At 37.0% G+C, this 15,261-nt stretch overlaps 1 protein-coding gene and 1 long non-coding RNA gene across 2 annotated transcripts in view; one reads left to right on the top strand and one right to left on the bottom strand.

The window, feature by feature from the left end:
* DCP1A (decapping mRNA 1A) overlaps positions 1-15,261 on the bottom strand; it is a 35,005-nt gene that overhangs the window by 7,551 nt on the left and 12,193 nt on the right. Inside the window, exons 4-6 of the mRNA XM_062585858.1 lie at positions 15,090-15,156; positions 8,195-8,333; positions 4,371-4,490 (exon numbers count right to left, since the gene is read on the bottom strand). Of these exons, the coding sequence (XP_062441842.1) occupies positions 4,371-4,490; positions 8,195-8,333; positions 15,090-15,156 (326 nt within the window). The remainder of the gene's footprint in view (positions 1-4,370; positions 4,491-8,194; positions 8,334-15,089; positions 15,157-15,261) is intronic.
* Positions 1-15,261, top strand: part of LOC134145869 (uncharacterized) — a 38,498-nt gene that overhangs the window by 18,563 nt on the left and 4,674 nt on the right. The gene's annotated exons all lie outside the window — the stretch shown is intronic.

Below are 15,261 nucleotides of genomic sequence, written 5' to 3'. Positions count from 1 at the left end.
GGCATCTGTGTTTCAGAATCACAGCTTCAGACTAACCTTGAGGAAGGTGAGTCATTAGTTGTCACTTGACTCTCCCTTTTTTCAAAATTACACATTTCCATTAATGTGCATTATTTTTATATTCCAAACTCCCCCAACTCTATCTGTAAAAGCTGTAATAAAGATGGTGGTCCAACAAAGTGTCACTGCAATAAATATTTACATCCCATCCATTTGCGTATACCACCTCATTTGGGGGGGGAAGAGAGAAAGGTATTTAATAATTCCTCCCCTCACATCCCCCAAGCATAAGGTAAGACCTAAAGGAACCTAGAGCAATACCAGTGGAGTACGTCAGTATGTTGAGGGCTGGATGCAGCCACGATGGAGAAGGGAGGGAAAGAGCGCTGTGAACTCTGTACATGTTCTGTGGACATGGTGGTGTTTGGTAGTAAAGAAGGTGGAAGGCCATAAATGCTGTAAGATGACATCTGCCACTGACCATCCCTAACCACACGAGGCACTCTGGGGGCAGCAGGGGAAAGAGAGAGAGAACCCTTCTCTCCCACCCCTCAAACTCTCAGTAGCATCAAACAAAATCCACACAGAATTGAAGGGTTAGGAACGATCACGTGGCCTAAAAGAAGCAAGGGAGAGGAGAAAAACCTGACAGTATACACTTACACAGTTGATCTAGCCATACATGCCTAGATGGGAAAAAACCTATCTTTTTCATTCACAATGCATTAGATATTTCAAAAAGTAAAATAATCAGTATAAAACCGAATATATATACTTCAAGGAAGGGTATGCGTGTGTGCATGTGTGTATGCATCCAGTTCTCCCTGCCCTTGAGTCTCTCCCAAAATACACATCAGTCTACAGCATCAAAATTGTTGGAAAAATCTGATAAAGGAGTTCATATTCTTAATTATTTTGTTTTACTGTCTTTACTGCTATCTCAAGGTTAAAAAACAATACAGTGTTAGCAAGAGAGAAGAGTGGTCAAGTAAGATTTTTAGTACACCTTTGGTTTTGTTCTCCAGAATTAGCTGTTTTGTAGAAAACAGTCTACTCCTTTATCAAAATAGAAATTCATTAAACAAAGAATAGAAAAATGCCCCTTTCATCATTTTAGAAGAGTCTGCAGAAATCAAGATTCTTTGCTGTGTAGGAGAAACAGTAGAAATCCTCAATATAGTTTAGGTGAGAAACAATAAAGAAAACAAACAATGACAAACTACTTGTTCTTAGTTAAAAGAAAAATAAAAGCATCATCCAAGAGCAGATCAAAGGAAAAAAAAAAGTAGGATTGCTCAGGTCTCCTAGAATTTCAGCTGTTGAGACAATGCTGCACATTTTTGAAAACAGTAATTTGTATGTTTGAGATCTGTTAAGTAATTATTAATTATTAGATGCATTAAAATTAACACAGCTAATGAATTGCAGGCTCCTGCATACCATTTTGGAGGAAAAAAAATATACTGCCTTTCTTCAGCAGTATATTAAGTATCCTAGTAAATCCCTTAACACACCTAGCCAGTTTTATCCTAAGAAACTCAAACCTTAATCCAAGCCAGTCTCTTAAAGAGCAGATATTTTAGCTGAAAGAAATTAAAATGTATTTTGCTGAAGAGAAAAGAAACAGCCACTAACACCCACAGATTTTTGCTGCTTTTTTAGGTTGCACAGGACCAGAAATTATGTAAAGCAGCTGGACTAAAATACAACATTCTGTTCAGCAAAGTGGCCTGCAGCATAACTGCAGTGTGTTCGGATGGTCTGTCTACACAAAGATGCAAGTTTACAATGACAGCTCTTGTACCATGCCATCGCCACGCTAGCTCTGATTTCAGTAACACGGGTAACAGCAGCAAAAGTATGGCAGTACAGGTAGCATAGGAAGCATATAAATAGCCAAAAAAAACCCCAAACAAACAACAAAAAAGTCAACAAAAACCCCACAAACTAAACTTACTAACTTCTGCCCAGGTTACTAACTTGTACTGCCACTGCTAAAATTCATTAGCAAGATCATCATCAGACAAGTTCATTTTGTAGGTAAGACATTCTGTAGTTTGTAAATTTTATTATAGTTTTCTCTACTGATCTTACTGTTCTGGAGACCTGTCTTTCATCTATAAAGATTATGTTAAGAGAAACATGACTGTTCCATCTCATTTCAAACCAAGTTTTTCATCTCAATATGATAAACTTGTAGCTTTTCTTTAGTAACATACTACAGTTTTCAAGGAGTGAACAAGAATCTCTACTATATTCTGATGCAAGTCAGACTAGTCTCTTACATGCACATATAACCTCAAAACAAATGTTTTAAGTTAATTCCTATCCTTAAACATAAAGACATCTTTCCCTGTCCCATCTCTGGCTGAGATATATTTCAAACATATTAACAACTCCCTGGAGTATGGAGACCCTTCTCAGCAGAGCAACAAGGCAGCATGATCACTCTACTTGACTGGAGCAGATGGCTGCAGATAAGATTTCTCCACAAATCATTTCAGATATATTAAAAGGGATGAATTAGTCAGAGTTGGCATTACAAAGTTTAATTTCAGCATTCTAGAAACCACTCAGCTTTTCTGATCACTAGCTCAAAAGCATTTCATGATACAATCAATTTGCTTTTTGAACTGTCAAAATACAAAACAAACTTCAGATTGTCACAGGACCTACAGATGTTTGTTTTTATTCCCAAATTTCTTATATTTCACCATGAAATATGAAGTTAGTTAACTAATGTGCGTGCTACATTTTGAAGGGGGTTTCAGAAAATCATAGTTCATATTATCTATCATATGTACACTATTGGTTTTAATTCACTGATCAGTGTGTTACTCTAACGTTACTTTTTTCCCCAGTATCTCTGCAAATATTATCATATTTTCTACTCCTAGAAAGGAAGTATTTGCTTAGAAATACCTAGTGCAAGGTGGTATAAATTTCCATGGGGCATTTTAATTTTCAGATATTGTGCTTTATTACTTGCAAAAACACAACAGTTAATCTACGGCAAGGACTTTGAGGAAGGGTGTGTGTGTGCACGTGTGCACGCGTTTTAGAAAAGTGAAACGGTGCTGATTTTTGTCTCCACTGGGTGGCAGTGTTAGCATGCACAGATTACTCATGAGTTGCATGGAATCTAATTACAGCAACAAGCTGAATCTTTATAAAAGAGTCATGTATAAAGCTACAAATTCCTTAGGTATAGGTGCTTACTAGGAAAATAGTGCCAGTTATTGAACCATCCCTGCCTCTATTCCAACCACTCCACTCATACTACTAAATATTTTGTTTCAAAGACAACATGCAAGTGAAGCAGAAGCTGTAATACACATGAATGTTTTCTCTAGCATTTTTACTGTGGTTTAGTTTTTAATTACAGGAATAACGCAAGGCTTTAGAATTTATAGATATTTGGATATATCCTGATTGAGCATATTATATCCAACACTATCTGAAGCAGATCTACAACACACTAGAATTATCATATCATCACTGGGAAATTTTAGAAAGTTATTCCTTACTGAAGAGCAAGAAATACACTGTCAAAATTCTTTAAACAAACAATCAAAAAAACCCCCTCAAAACACTCACCCACCTAAACAAAAAAATCACACACACCCCCAACTACAAGCTAACTAAAGAGCTATGCCAGAAGCTAGGAAAACACACAACCAGTAATGCCAAAAAGAATTCCGTGCTGCCGTGCTTTAAGTGCTTTCCATATCTAGTCTAGCAATTCACTGCTAATGTAAGTTAGCAAGACTGTAGCTATACCTTTGAAGGCAGCACAGACACACTTAAGTCTCTCAGACATGAGAGGGCAGAGCTTGAATTTGTGAGAGACTGGAACACAATATACAGTTAACTGATGCCATATTCAGTCTGCAGAGGCAGCAAAGCTTATTTTCTCTTGCTTCTTCACTGTAAGTCACTCTGCACAAGGCTCTATACCACTGTGGAATGACTTAGAAGAATCTAAGTTAGCCCATATAAACAATCTTGAATATTCACTATAGCATGGACATAGCCTCATACTTTTAAATGATGACTTAGAACACAAAATTTAGGCTCCTAAAAAGGAAAAAAAAAAAAAAAAAAAAACTTCAAATCCACTAGCTTAGATAAAGCCAAAACAAAGACCAAGTGATCTTAGACAAGTACAAATGTGTTTTTACATCCACTCGCATCTCTTACAATTTAAACTGAACTTAAACCATCAAATACATTTATTTCCTTTCAAGCTGAAGCCTGGTAATTTTAGCAGGCAACACTAGGGGCATTCTTCAAGGGGGGAGAGGGGGGAGTTCTGGTACCAAAACAAAGCACTGATGAAGACAAGTACCTTAATTTTGGATGAAACATACCTGATCTTGCATTTGTAATGAAGTTGCTTGTTCTGAAGTCTCTGTGCTTTCCAGCTTTGGGGCATTTGCATTTTGTTGTATTCCAGAACTTGATACAATACTTAAGTCACTGATCTGATTCTATTAAAAAATAAAAATAAAAGAAGTAAGTTTTTTAGCCTATGTTTAGCCACTACTACAATTCTGTTACGTGGTACGTCAACTGAAATACAGAAGATATATTGATTTTTCAAAGACAGTGGGAAATTCAAACTTCAGGAAATAAAATCATACCGAGATGTCTGCTATCTGGTTTGTGTTCATAATGCTTTTTCTCTTTACTACCAAGAAACTACGACAACTTGCTTCATGTATTTTTCACTAAGAAGGAAAAGAGGCAGATCTCTCATCTTTTTCTTCATTAGCTACTAACAAAGAAATTGGCAAAATTTCATTAAATCAGGAATCCAAACCAGAAACAACTCAGAATACTTTCTGACAGGATTTTTCCAAGTAATTGCAAAGGCAGCTTGTCACAAACTTATTTCTACCAGAGTTGTTTAACTATGCACATGTAATTTCACAAGGTGTCAAACTGTTTTGACAAAAGGCAGAAAACAGGCAAAAGAGTTGCAGTGACAGATAGTGTGATGTTTGCAGTTCAAGTTGACCTCCACTTTTCAAAGTTTACATTTATTTGTTTAAAATATAAACTATATTCAAGTTTGAAGCACTGAACAAACTCAGCCTAGCATTCAATCAGTAAACTGTGCCTTATGCATATGAAATACCTGAACAGCAGCACAACACATGACGACTGCTCTGGTCATTTAAATGACAGCAGCAAGATATAGTTTGCGGTTTTTTTTAAACAGTAAGTTAGACGCAGCCTGAACTCTGTTACTGTGTTGTTCTCAATTTCTAGTTTTCTAATTGAAAACAATACCGTTTTCCAATTGAAAACAATAAATACAAAAATCAAGACTACAGATTGTCATTTATGAGACAGAAGAGAGGAGCAACTTCTTCCCTTTACCCCTTTTAGCAAGCCAACTGAAAGGTAAAAAACACTTTGGACCTGAGAAACTGGACTACCTTGTGGTTACAAAAGTCAGATAAAAGCATTTTTTTTAATTTTACTAAAGCTGCAATATGCTTCTATTCTCATATTGAGACACACACAAACAAAACCCACTATAAAAAGAATCTATTCATTTCATTAAAAAACAACACTCAAATTCATTCATTTTTACATATGGATTTGATGTAGCAAGTACTTGAAGGATTAAGCTGATTTAGAGTCCTAGATTAAATCACTCAGACCTCCATAAATCTCTTTTTTACTCTCTCTGCCCCCTTCTCATGCTGACACTCCGCCAATCTCATGTGGGCTGCACACAAGGATTACTCTATGATCCATCTGGAATGTACCAGCCAGATAAGTACTTTCTGCTCCCAAACACAAATTTATGCATAATTACTTGAAAGCCACAAAATATTTTTTTTAAATGAAGATAGGAAAGGTCTCTCAAGTAACCAGTCATCTTCACCAGTAAGTATGTTTAACTAATCCCATTAACATTGATGTAGAAAATGCCTGGCTGCAAGAAGTTGCCAGGTTACTGTCTGAGGTTTGTTGCTGAAGCTGAGGTGCTCAATAGAAAGTTCTCAAAGAAGCTGAAGTGTAACCAGCATTGCTCAAAGCCATTTATCTGGCTACTTCTACATCACTACAATCACAACAGGCTACGGCATTATGTTTACAGACTCAGATTACATCTTAAACACAAAGGAGGAAAGAACTGAAATAGTAGTTCTAGTTTTATTACTGTTCTAGAAGTGTTAAGAAGCAAATCAGTATCAAGGAAGAAACAGCCAATTATACAGCTCTACTGTCGTCCACATCCTGCTTATTTTCTGACTGTACGACAGCTACCACAGACTTCAACCGTCTACCACAAAATCAGCATACCACACTGTTGATCAGTGTTTTACTCGTGAGTGGAGCTTCATTCATGATGCTTTGGAATTTTGTTCCTAGCAGAAGCTCCTCAGTATTCTTTCATGAAAAAGATCTGATAATTAGGAGAGAAGAAGAGCTAGAATATTGGAATATCCTTTGAGTCATTTTTAAGAACTTTGTTGGAAACACCTATCAACTGATATTACAAGAAAAAAAGAGAGAGAGACAGACCTCATATTCCTAACAGGGCACTATCAAAACAGTGAGTTCCTGTGCTTTTTGTAAGCCTTCTGCTTCTTAAAACATCTCGATTGATACAACATTGAAAGATGAGTCATTGATGTTTCAGTGCCTCCTTCTATGCTCTCATGAAAGCTGCTCCTTTCACAATGCCGGCCTTCATGCAGAAATCCACCCTCTAGCAGCAGCAACACTCAAAGAATTAGAAGCACATTATTTTTGTATCTGTATTTAAAACGTTCACAAAAAGAATTAACAGTTTTCAGAAACTATCAAGTTATGTAAACTTGTGAACTTAGTGCTGGCAAAAGGTAACAGAATCGTCATTCTGAAATCAATTAACTTAGTAAAAGGATAGACACAGTAGACAGGGACAGAGTAGTACACTGAGGAACAGAAGAAAATTACTATACCTAGCTTACAGTAATGAAAAATAAGCTTTATAGTCTACAAATATAGAGTTAGAGGTAGATTTAGACATTCACTAAAAGACTTTCAGTCTAAGAAAAGACAGACAATGTTGGGTGTAATTTTTATTTGCAATTCCCAGAAACAAGGTTTTCCTCAAAGCAGGAGAAATCTTAACTTTGTAAAATGGGTCTATTAAGCTCCATTTTCAAGTTGGATCACAGAACGCTTTCACTATGTCTTTCCCAAAAATCGAAGAGACTTCTTCCTAGTACAGTTTACCCGCGAGAAGGAACAGGGCATTACTTTGAAAACACGGCTACTGAAACAACAGCAGAGAATGTCTGCTGTTTAAACCAAGCACAGAGGATGTGATAAGAACCAGTCTCCAGACAGGCTTTAACAACAACAAAAAAACAACTAAAAAGGTTGACAAAGAGTTTCCTAATGAATTAAGAAATACTGAAATATAGTTTATGAAGGTATGCATCATTCAAATCCCCATGCTGCTCTAAAGTAGGATTTTTTTTCTCCCATGTTCCCTGCCCCTCATCCCAAAATAATTGTGTTTATAACACAGACATGGGATTGTTAAAAGTTTCTGGGCTTCTGCTGCATTTTTTAATACCTCAAAACATTTTAACACGCAGTTGCAATTAATATCCTATTATGATTCATGCCATAATCAAAAGATCTCTCCCAGTGACTTCTGGCACAGAGGAAAAAAGCTTTAAAAATAAATCAGTTACTATTAGGAATATTTACCAAATGGAACTTAAGATTACGAAATCAAGCATATTCAGTAGTCACAGTTTTACATATACATGGACACATATATCCTCTGACAGTGGTCTCACAAAACAGGACAGTAAATGAACACTGAAATTCAGCAGCTAATGCAGCAGTTTCAGGAAAATCATTTATTCCGTTGTGTTTGTATTTTCAAGTAGCTGTCTTCAAAGTTTTCTCGCTCCCTCCAAGCGGTAGCAATTTAAATATATGAACATACATGCCTATTAAAGTCTGTATTAGAAGTGCTACTTTGCAATCTCCAGTTAGAGAGCCTGTTGCACAAGACATCTTAATATACAAGAATTATTATCCTTTATCATTTCTCCCTCAGAAATCAAAGGGCATGCCATTAACAGACTGTATGAGGTCCCTTATTCAGAAGAAGCAGTAGCATTTCTATCAGTCCATAATTAAAAAAAAATAAGAAAAAAGAATTCCTTACTCGTTCATATTCATCCTTGGCTTTACTAAGCATTTCCAGGATGTCAATGGGCCTGTTCTCACTGCAGCCATTGGTTCTGCTGGGACTTTTTCTGTCATGGCAAACTTGCTGAGATCTCTGAGCTTCTTGTTCTACCACTCTGTAACAGAAAAGAAGAAACAGGATTTCAAAGTGTTATCTGGAATGAACATCTTGCAAAAAGCAAGAAAGAAGAATATACTCAACATATAAACACATTTTTTTTCTGCCCAAATAAAAACCTAATACATGATTGACCAAAGTTACACAAGTTTTCATTTGCTGCAAGGTTTATACAAGACAAACTGTCAAATGGTCTGCACAATTTAGCTCTAATCCAGAGAGCACTAGCCCATTTCTCATGAAGTTTGCCTACAATAAACACTACCTCTGCAAAACTGTCATGTTTAGACAGTTTTACAATAAAATATGTGGATACCCAAACACGTATTATACAAAGAGCATATGTATTATACCATAGAGTGGATAAAATTATTTTTTTTTCTTTACTTCCTTACATGCAGTTTTTCCCTTATTTAGCCAATTTAAGCCATGCTAGCTATTCAACAAAAATCAATTATAAACCAATGCTAAATTAGAATCACATCTACCATTATAAAACAAAACAAAAACACTGGGGAAGAAAGCTGGTGCACACCAGATGTCTCTGGAGTCAGTCTGTAAGGAGACAGAGAGCAAGCTACCCCTCACCCCCCCCCCTCAAAACTCTGGGAAGAAAAGCAAGCTGATTTCCTCTCTAGCTGCCCTGCAGTCATTCTACTTACTGCAGGTCAACAAAACCTCTTTTCCTCTGGCCTTCAGGGCCTACTCTTCACTCAACACCCCTCCTGCCTTCAGTATCATAAAGCTTCAATTTAAAAGATAATTAACATACGCAAAAAGAGGATGCATACCTTGTACACTGCATTCACAAAAGTAAAGGCAGCATTCATTTCCACCCCTAATCCATATGCAATTCACAAGATATACATGGCTATGCAATGCCCTAGGGCTTATCCTCTTGAAATAAACACAAACCAGCCTGTAATCTCCTCTTTTTTAAGCCTGTATTAATCAAATATGTTAAGAAAAAACAAGCATTGTAAACAGGGCAGAGCTTTGGAGCTGGCACATCACTTGAGACTTTGCAAGCTGTGGAACCAAGAGCTGATGGAGTGCCAAAAGGTGCCGCCGTAACAATCACACACAGTGTTAGCCACTTAGGTGCTCAGTTTATTCAGTCAGGATGCTGGAATAACTATATTTTATAGATTGAGTAAACAGATATATGTTACTCTATATTGTCATTTTTGAGGAAAAATATGGAAGTCCTAGGATTTCCTTGATATTCCTGCAACCAAGACAATTTATTTCACTAGAATTTAGCTGTGTTTATTTGAAGAAATATTAGAGTTGGCTTTTAAAATTCAATTTTGCTCATGAAAATTGCATTCAAAATTTTTAATCATGCTATCATACAAGCCACTTATTTAGCCAGTTTCTTATGCACTACAGCTTTCTCTGTATGCAAGCATTCACCTGCAAATACCCTGTGAGAAAATTTCTAACAGCTACAGCATGTGCTGGCTTGGAAGCAGTTCAATACTGTACAAATGTTTCTATGGTGATACCCTCAGAGAACATTTTGTTCTAGCACCCCACACGGTCATGCAGTCCTGACTTAGGACTTGTCTAAACTCAACTCCAACAGTAGGAATGAGAAAGGGCAAGATAAAAGAATCAGAATACTTTGCTGAGATTTAGAAAAGTGTCAGCACAGCTATAACAGGAAAAATAAGGACTTCAGTTAAAGGGCAAATTCCGGACACTCATGCACACACTGCCTTGTAGGTGAAGCGAAGGCTTGAGTCTTCAGATCCTCCTCCTGCTCTTAACTAGGTGATTTGGAAGTTTTTAAACAGAACACCTCCCCTTAAAAATGTTACTAGCTTGTTTGAAAACAAAACATTTTAAAGAAGTACATCCATTTCACAGAAGCATTTCACAAAGATTCCTGCAAATTATTTCACAGTATTTTTCTTACTGTCCCTTATGAAATCTATCTTTTTAAAGTCTACGTTTATTTTCTAAAAAACCACAACGACGAAGCTTTGGTTTGTGCAGGGTATATTCAAATGGTGGCGGAGGGGGTAAATACAAAGCAGTATTCCCCCCCTCCCCCCAAGACTCTGAGATACTCTCCCACCTCTGGCTTACTGCCTGTACCTCAGAAGCCGGTTCAGGTCTGACTGCATGAAATGGGGTAGAACAAGCCTATCAGTCTCAAAATACAAAACTGTGTGTGTCAAAATACAAAGTTCCACACAGATACGAATTCTGGAAAACCCTAAAACAAACAAAAATCAAGATTTTGTCCTGCTTTTGGAAAGCTCTCCCTTCATAAACAGTTAGCATCTCAGCTCAATGTCACCCAAATGAATTTCTTCCCAAGTTACCAGTTTGACTACTTCCATCAAACTTTTATCGTTCCAAGAAACTCTGGAATTCTTTTTAAAAATAAGTTTGTTTTTAACTTCTGTAAATCAAATACCTTTGCTGAGCTAAGAAAAGGAAGTCTGAAGAAAAAGCTGCTACTAAATGCAAATCTGTATACTGAGTGTGCTCTGTGTAGACTCAAGATTAAATCTTTTTGAAGCAATGTCCACTGTTTCCATTGTATCAGATAGTGGGAAAAGCACGCCTTCCTTCAGGGGACACAGTAGCTGCTGCGACAGTTTGCTCAAGTATATCTGCAACTATAGCATTGAAAATATACCTGGCACAACCTCACTGCAGAGCAAGGGAGAGAATGTGAGAAGTGAAGGTCTGTGATTACACAGCCCACAAAGAGTAATTTAGTTTTCTTTTGAAAGATAAGCCACCAAAACTTAAATGGATGGCTTGCAATCTTGTTAACTCAATCTGGCACAATAAGGTCAAGTCAAACAGCAGGAAAGAGAATGCAAGTCTCCTTGAAACCTTTTATGGTTATGTTTTCAAGGCTGTGAGGTACTATAAAAGCAGTATTCTTTCCTACAAGTGATAGGAAAGTGTCCTCCCTTCCTTCCCCCCCAAAAAAGAAAAAGGTTACCATTAGTGACCAAATTTCCACAGCTAAAAGCAAAATTTGAACAAAATGAATATTCCTGGAAACAGCACAAATACTTTCTCTGAAATATACTGAACTAAGCCTGATAGGGCCTGTTACCATTTGTTGAAATGCCACTTTCCTTGTTGAAGTGTCAGTTTTAAATACACTATTAATTAAATACTATTAATCTTCCTCTCCTTAAATACATCCTTCATCCCAGCATGAAAAAGTTCTGGCAGCTTTGGCCTCTTTCTTGCAGGGAATACATGTGAAGGGAAAGCATCAAGATTTCTAATCTTTCTTCTTTCTATCCCTTTGGGTGGGGGGGGGGAGAGAAGAAGCAGCATGATGTTTGTAGCAAGTGATGTCAGCAAACCAGTGCCAATTCACTTTTTGTAGTTTTAACTACAGCCTCACAAGTCAAGCTTTTCCACCCTGCAACAATGCACAACTAGAATTCCTTCATTCATTTTTCTTAGTATTCACCTTTAGCTACTTGGGAACCTGCGAGACATACCGTATCAAATGAGAGGTGGTTTTGTTACACAGAATTTTTGACAAGTAGCATACATATGCTACATGCACTAAATAAATCTCTCAGGATAAAAACAGTTTCCGTAACCCCCACAACCAATGCCCATTTTTTCAAGAAAAATGGAACAGGAGTATTTAGACATTCTGTAGACTAATAACAAAAAGAACGGCCTTATGGGGAAAAAAAAAAAAAAAAAAACCTTCTTAACAGTACTCTAGCTAGAAAATACTGCTTGCATCCTTTTTACCAACTGAACTGCAACAAAGGCTAAAACCATACTAACATGTGCCTTAGCTAGCTCAGCAAATTCAGCCACCTGTATTCTGTCAATATCCAGTCAGTAAGTCTCTACACGCACAGAATTGTTTTTTCTAGTTTCACTGAAGTAACTATTGAACACACATTCTCCAAAATTTGCTTGATGCACTAACAACTCTCGTTTCAAATATACTCTTAATCCACAAATATTCCAACATCTTCTGCAGAAATTCCCACACTAACTCCTTCCCCCCAAACACACCACACATTACAGCTTTTTCACCATCCAGGATTATTTGCAATCACAGAGATTTTCTAGGGTGCTGAGATGTTACAATCACAAGGGTGTCAGTAAGTGTACCATAAACAGAGGTGAAATGATTTTATCTAAGTAATGCATGAGGACAGTAGAAATGCCAACAAAGTGCTCTAGTACAAACAGAGGGCCCCCTGCTAAAGAAAAAAAGTGGTGAAGGATAGGCTACAGTAATTTCCATGCAGGACAGTAAGAATACAGTAGAGTTTGAAGGATTTACCTCTCTCCCCCATTCCAGATATTTGTCACTACTTTTAATTAAAAGGTACATTACAAAAGCCCTTCCCTTCTAACACTCAGTTTTTAAAGCAGAGTGGCAGACTTGTCATTAGTTTTTCAAATTATCAGTAATCAGATGATTCTTAAATCACTGAAGCTGTACTGGTTAGCTACTCAGTTTTGGATACTTCCTCCTCCCACCGTCTTTCATTTCTATTCTCTAACATCTTTGATGTTAGAGTCAATATTACCTTTAGGTAAGAAAACAAAGTTGCAGTTTGAAGAACAAAAATGAACAGCTAGTCTCACCACAAATAAAATAAATGCAGCATCACATGTATAAATTTACACATAAATACACACAAGTACTCAACAATCTAGTCCCCAACTAATCAATTCCAGAAACTTTTTATTAGTCATCCTTAGTGTACATCTTGCACCTTTGCTACTTGACTTGTTTTCAACCCCTGATGTGTACGATCCTACCACTATAGATTTAAACTTTTGACCTGTGGTTGACAGAAAAAAAAGTGATACAAGCACTTCTGATTAATTGTTTTATTTTAACTTTTAAAATTTTGCTTCAAAATAACTTAAGAGTCATTTTCACTCAGTTGTTTCCTACTGATCCTTCTATTTGGAAAAATCCAGTAGAATGTCAGGGGGGGAAGTGTTTAATCAGGATGATAGGGGGAAAAAAAAAAAAGGAGATCTTTACACTCTAGCCTGCCATTTATGTTATCATACACTGCTTCTGCGGGAGGGGATGGGGAGGAAAGCACCTATAAGCAAGCTTAAGAAAACGTTTACACTATGACTACTTTCCATATTAGTCCACTGAAGTTTTATCAGCCTTCAGGATGTCGTGACTTGCAAGACATGACATGCTGATTAAACCATACAGTAGACAAAATTCGGAAAGTAAAGAATGATGATGAAAAGCAAAGCAGAGAAGAAAGGAAGAGCAGATATCCTGTGCAGTACCTCTGCAATTTTGCATTTTTGTTATGCTTAACTACCCTGTCAGATACTCATTAAAAAAGTTTCTCTGATTTTGTAATCAAATATTTCTTACAAGAGGACATTAAAGCTTGATTTAAATTAATCCCTATCCTTCTCTATTAGTAAGGAGGATGTGGGCTTCATTGGCCAGGCATCTTGCTTTTCCTTGGTGCAAGAATACTCTAGCTTCTAGTAAAAGCATGTTTTGAAGACTTCCCAAAGTCACATTTTGCTGTCCTGCAGCAGCCTGTGAAATTCTGATAGGCTGATAAAACTCTAGGTGCCAAGTCAGTAGAAGAAAGTTTCTTTTTGGCAAGCATAAGCCAACATGCCTCTGACAAAGGGCTGGTTGAAAGACTACTGGTAACACCCATGGGACAGTCCTATATACTAATCCCCCCCCCCCTTAATCAAGTGGGCTCTAACTTAAATACAAATATTCATAATTATCCAAATTAAGTCTTCTGTGTTGTTTAACACATTTCACATCGAGTCTTACTCAAATGCGTTAACTACATCCACCAAATTGAAAGCGAAGAATAAAACTATCAGCTAGACTACTAAATTCTACATAAATCACTACCTCCCCCTCCTCTAAATTCCAGAAACCAATGCACATTCTCTGGCAGCAAAGCCAGGGCTGTCAGTTCCCATCTTCTGGATCTGTTGTTTATGCCAACTTTTGCAACACTACTCCAAATTCCTCCTCAGCTGTGCCACTGCAACTCTCTATGGTACACATTCATCATTAACTACACCATTATATCCTAGCTTAAATTAACAAAACCAGATTATTGCAAAGACACGCAACTTTTTAAGAGGTTTCTTCTTAATTGAGATCATTTCACAGATTTACCTCTTGCATGGTCACTGCATAGAGCCCCACAAACTACAAGATGAGAACAAGTGATATAGCAGCTTTGTAAAACAACTTTATTTCCAGAGAAAGAAAACCCTTAACTTTGAACAGCAATCCACAGGTCCAGCAACAAGCTCCTTTTGCTTCAGTTTTGCCTCTCCAAACTTCTTTTTAATTCTGTAACAACTACTTCTCGCATTTCTCAAATCTCTTCACTTCTAGTCAAGAATAGAGTTCCCCCCAGTCCCCCAGCCTCCTTGAAAAAAGGAAAAAAGATCGTGGTCATCACTTACCAGGGTGTTACTCTGCTTAACCATCTCTACACAAAATGAAATATGCAAACAGATGTGTATACTTGCTCTCTTTAAACAATACCACACTAATGCTTTAACTGAAATTTTTACCACTTAAGCTATAGAGTTAAAGCATTCCTTGAACACACATTATTTTCCTCTCCCTCAAAAAAAAGTAGCAGTAACAACACTTTTTTATGGGGGGGGAGACAAAGGAAGGGAAGATGTACAAGAAAATAAAGACAAAAATAAGAACTACCTATCTCATGAAAGAGTTATAGAATAGTAAGACCGAAGTACTTACTTAGCCATGAGTTTTGCTATTCGATGGCAGTCATTCTTGTCATAAAACCAGATACTGTAAATTGACACTGTAAAATAAGAAGGAAAAAAGCAACTGTTAGACAGAAGTTTAAAAAACAAAGATCAGTAAGAAAGCAAGCAAGAAACAGCAGCTATTTGCTCTGCAAGGTATG

This window comes from Rhea pennata, chromosome 12 (assembly GCF_028389875.1).
Source record: "Rhea pennata isolate bPtePen1 chromosome 12, bPtePen1.pri, whole genome shotgun sequence".
NCBI lineage: Eukaryota > Metazoa > Chordata > Aves > Rheiformes > Rheidae > Rhea > Rhea pennata.
This window is presented reverse-complemented; position numbering and strand designations above follow the sequence as displayed.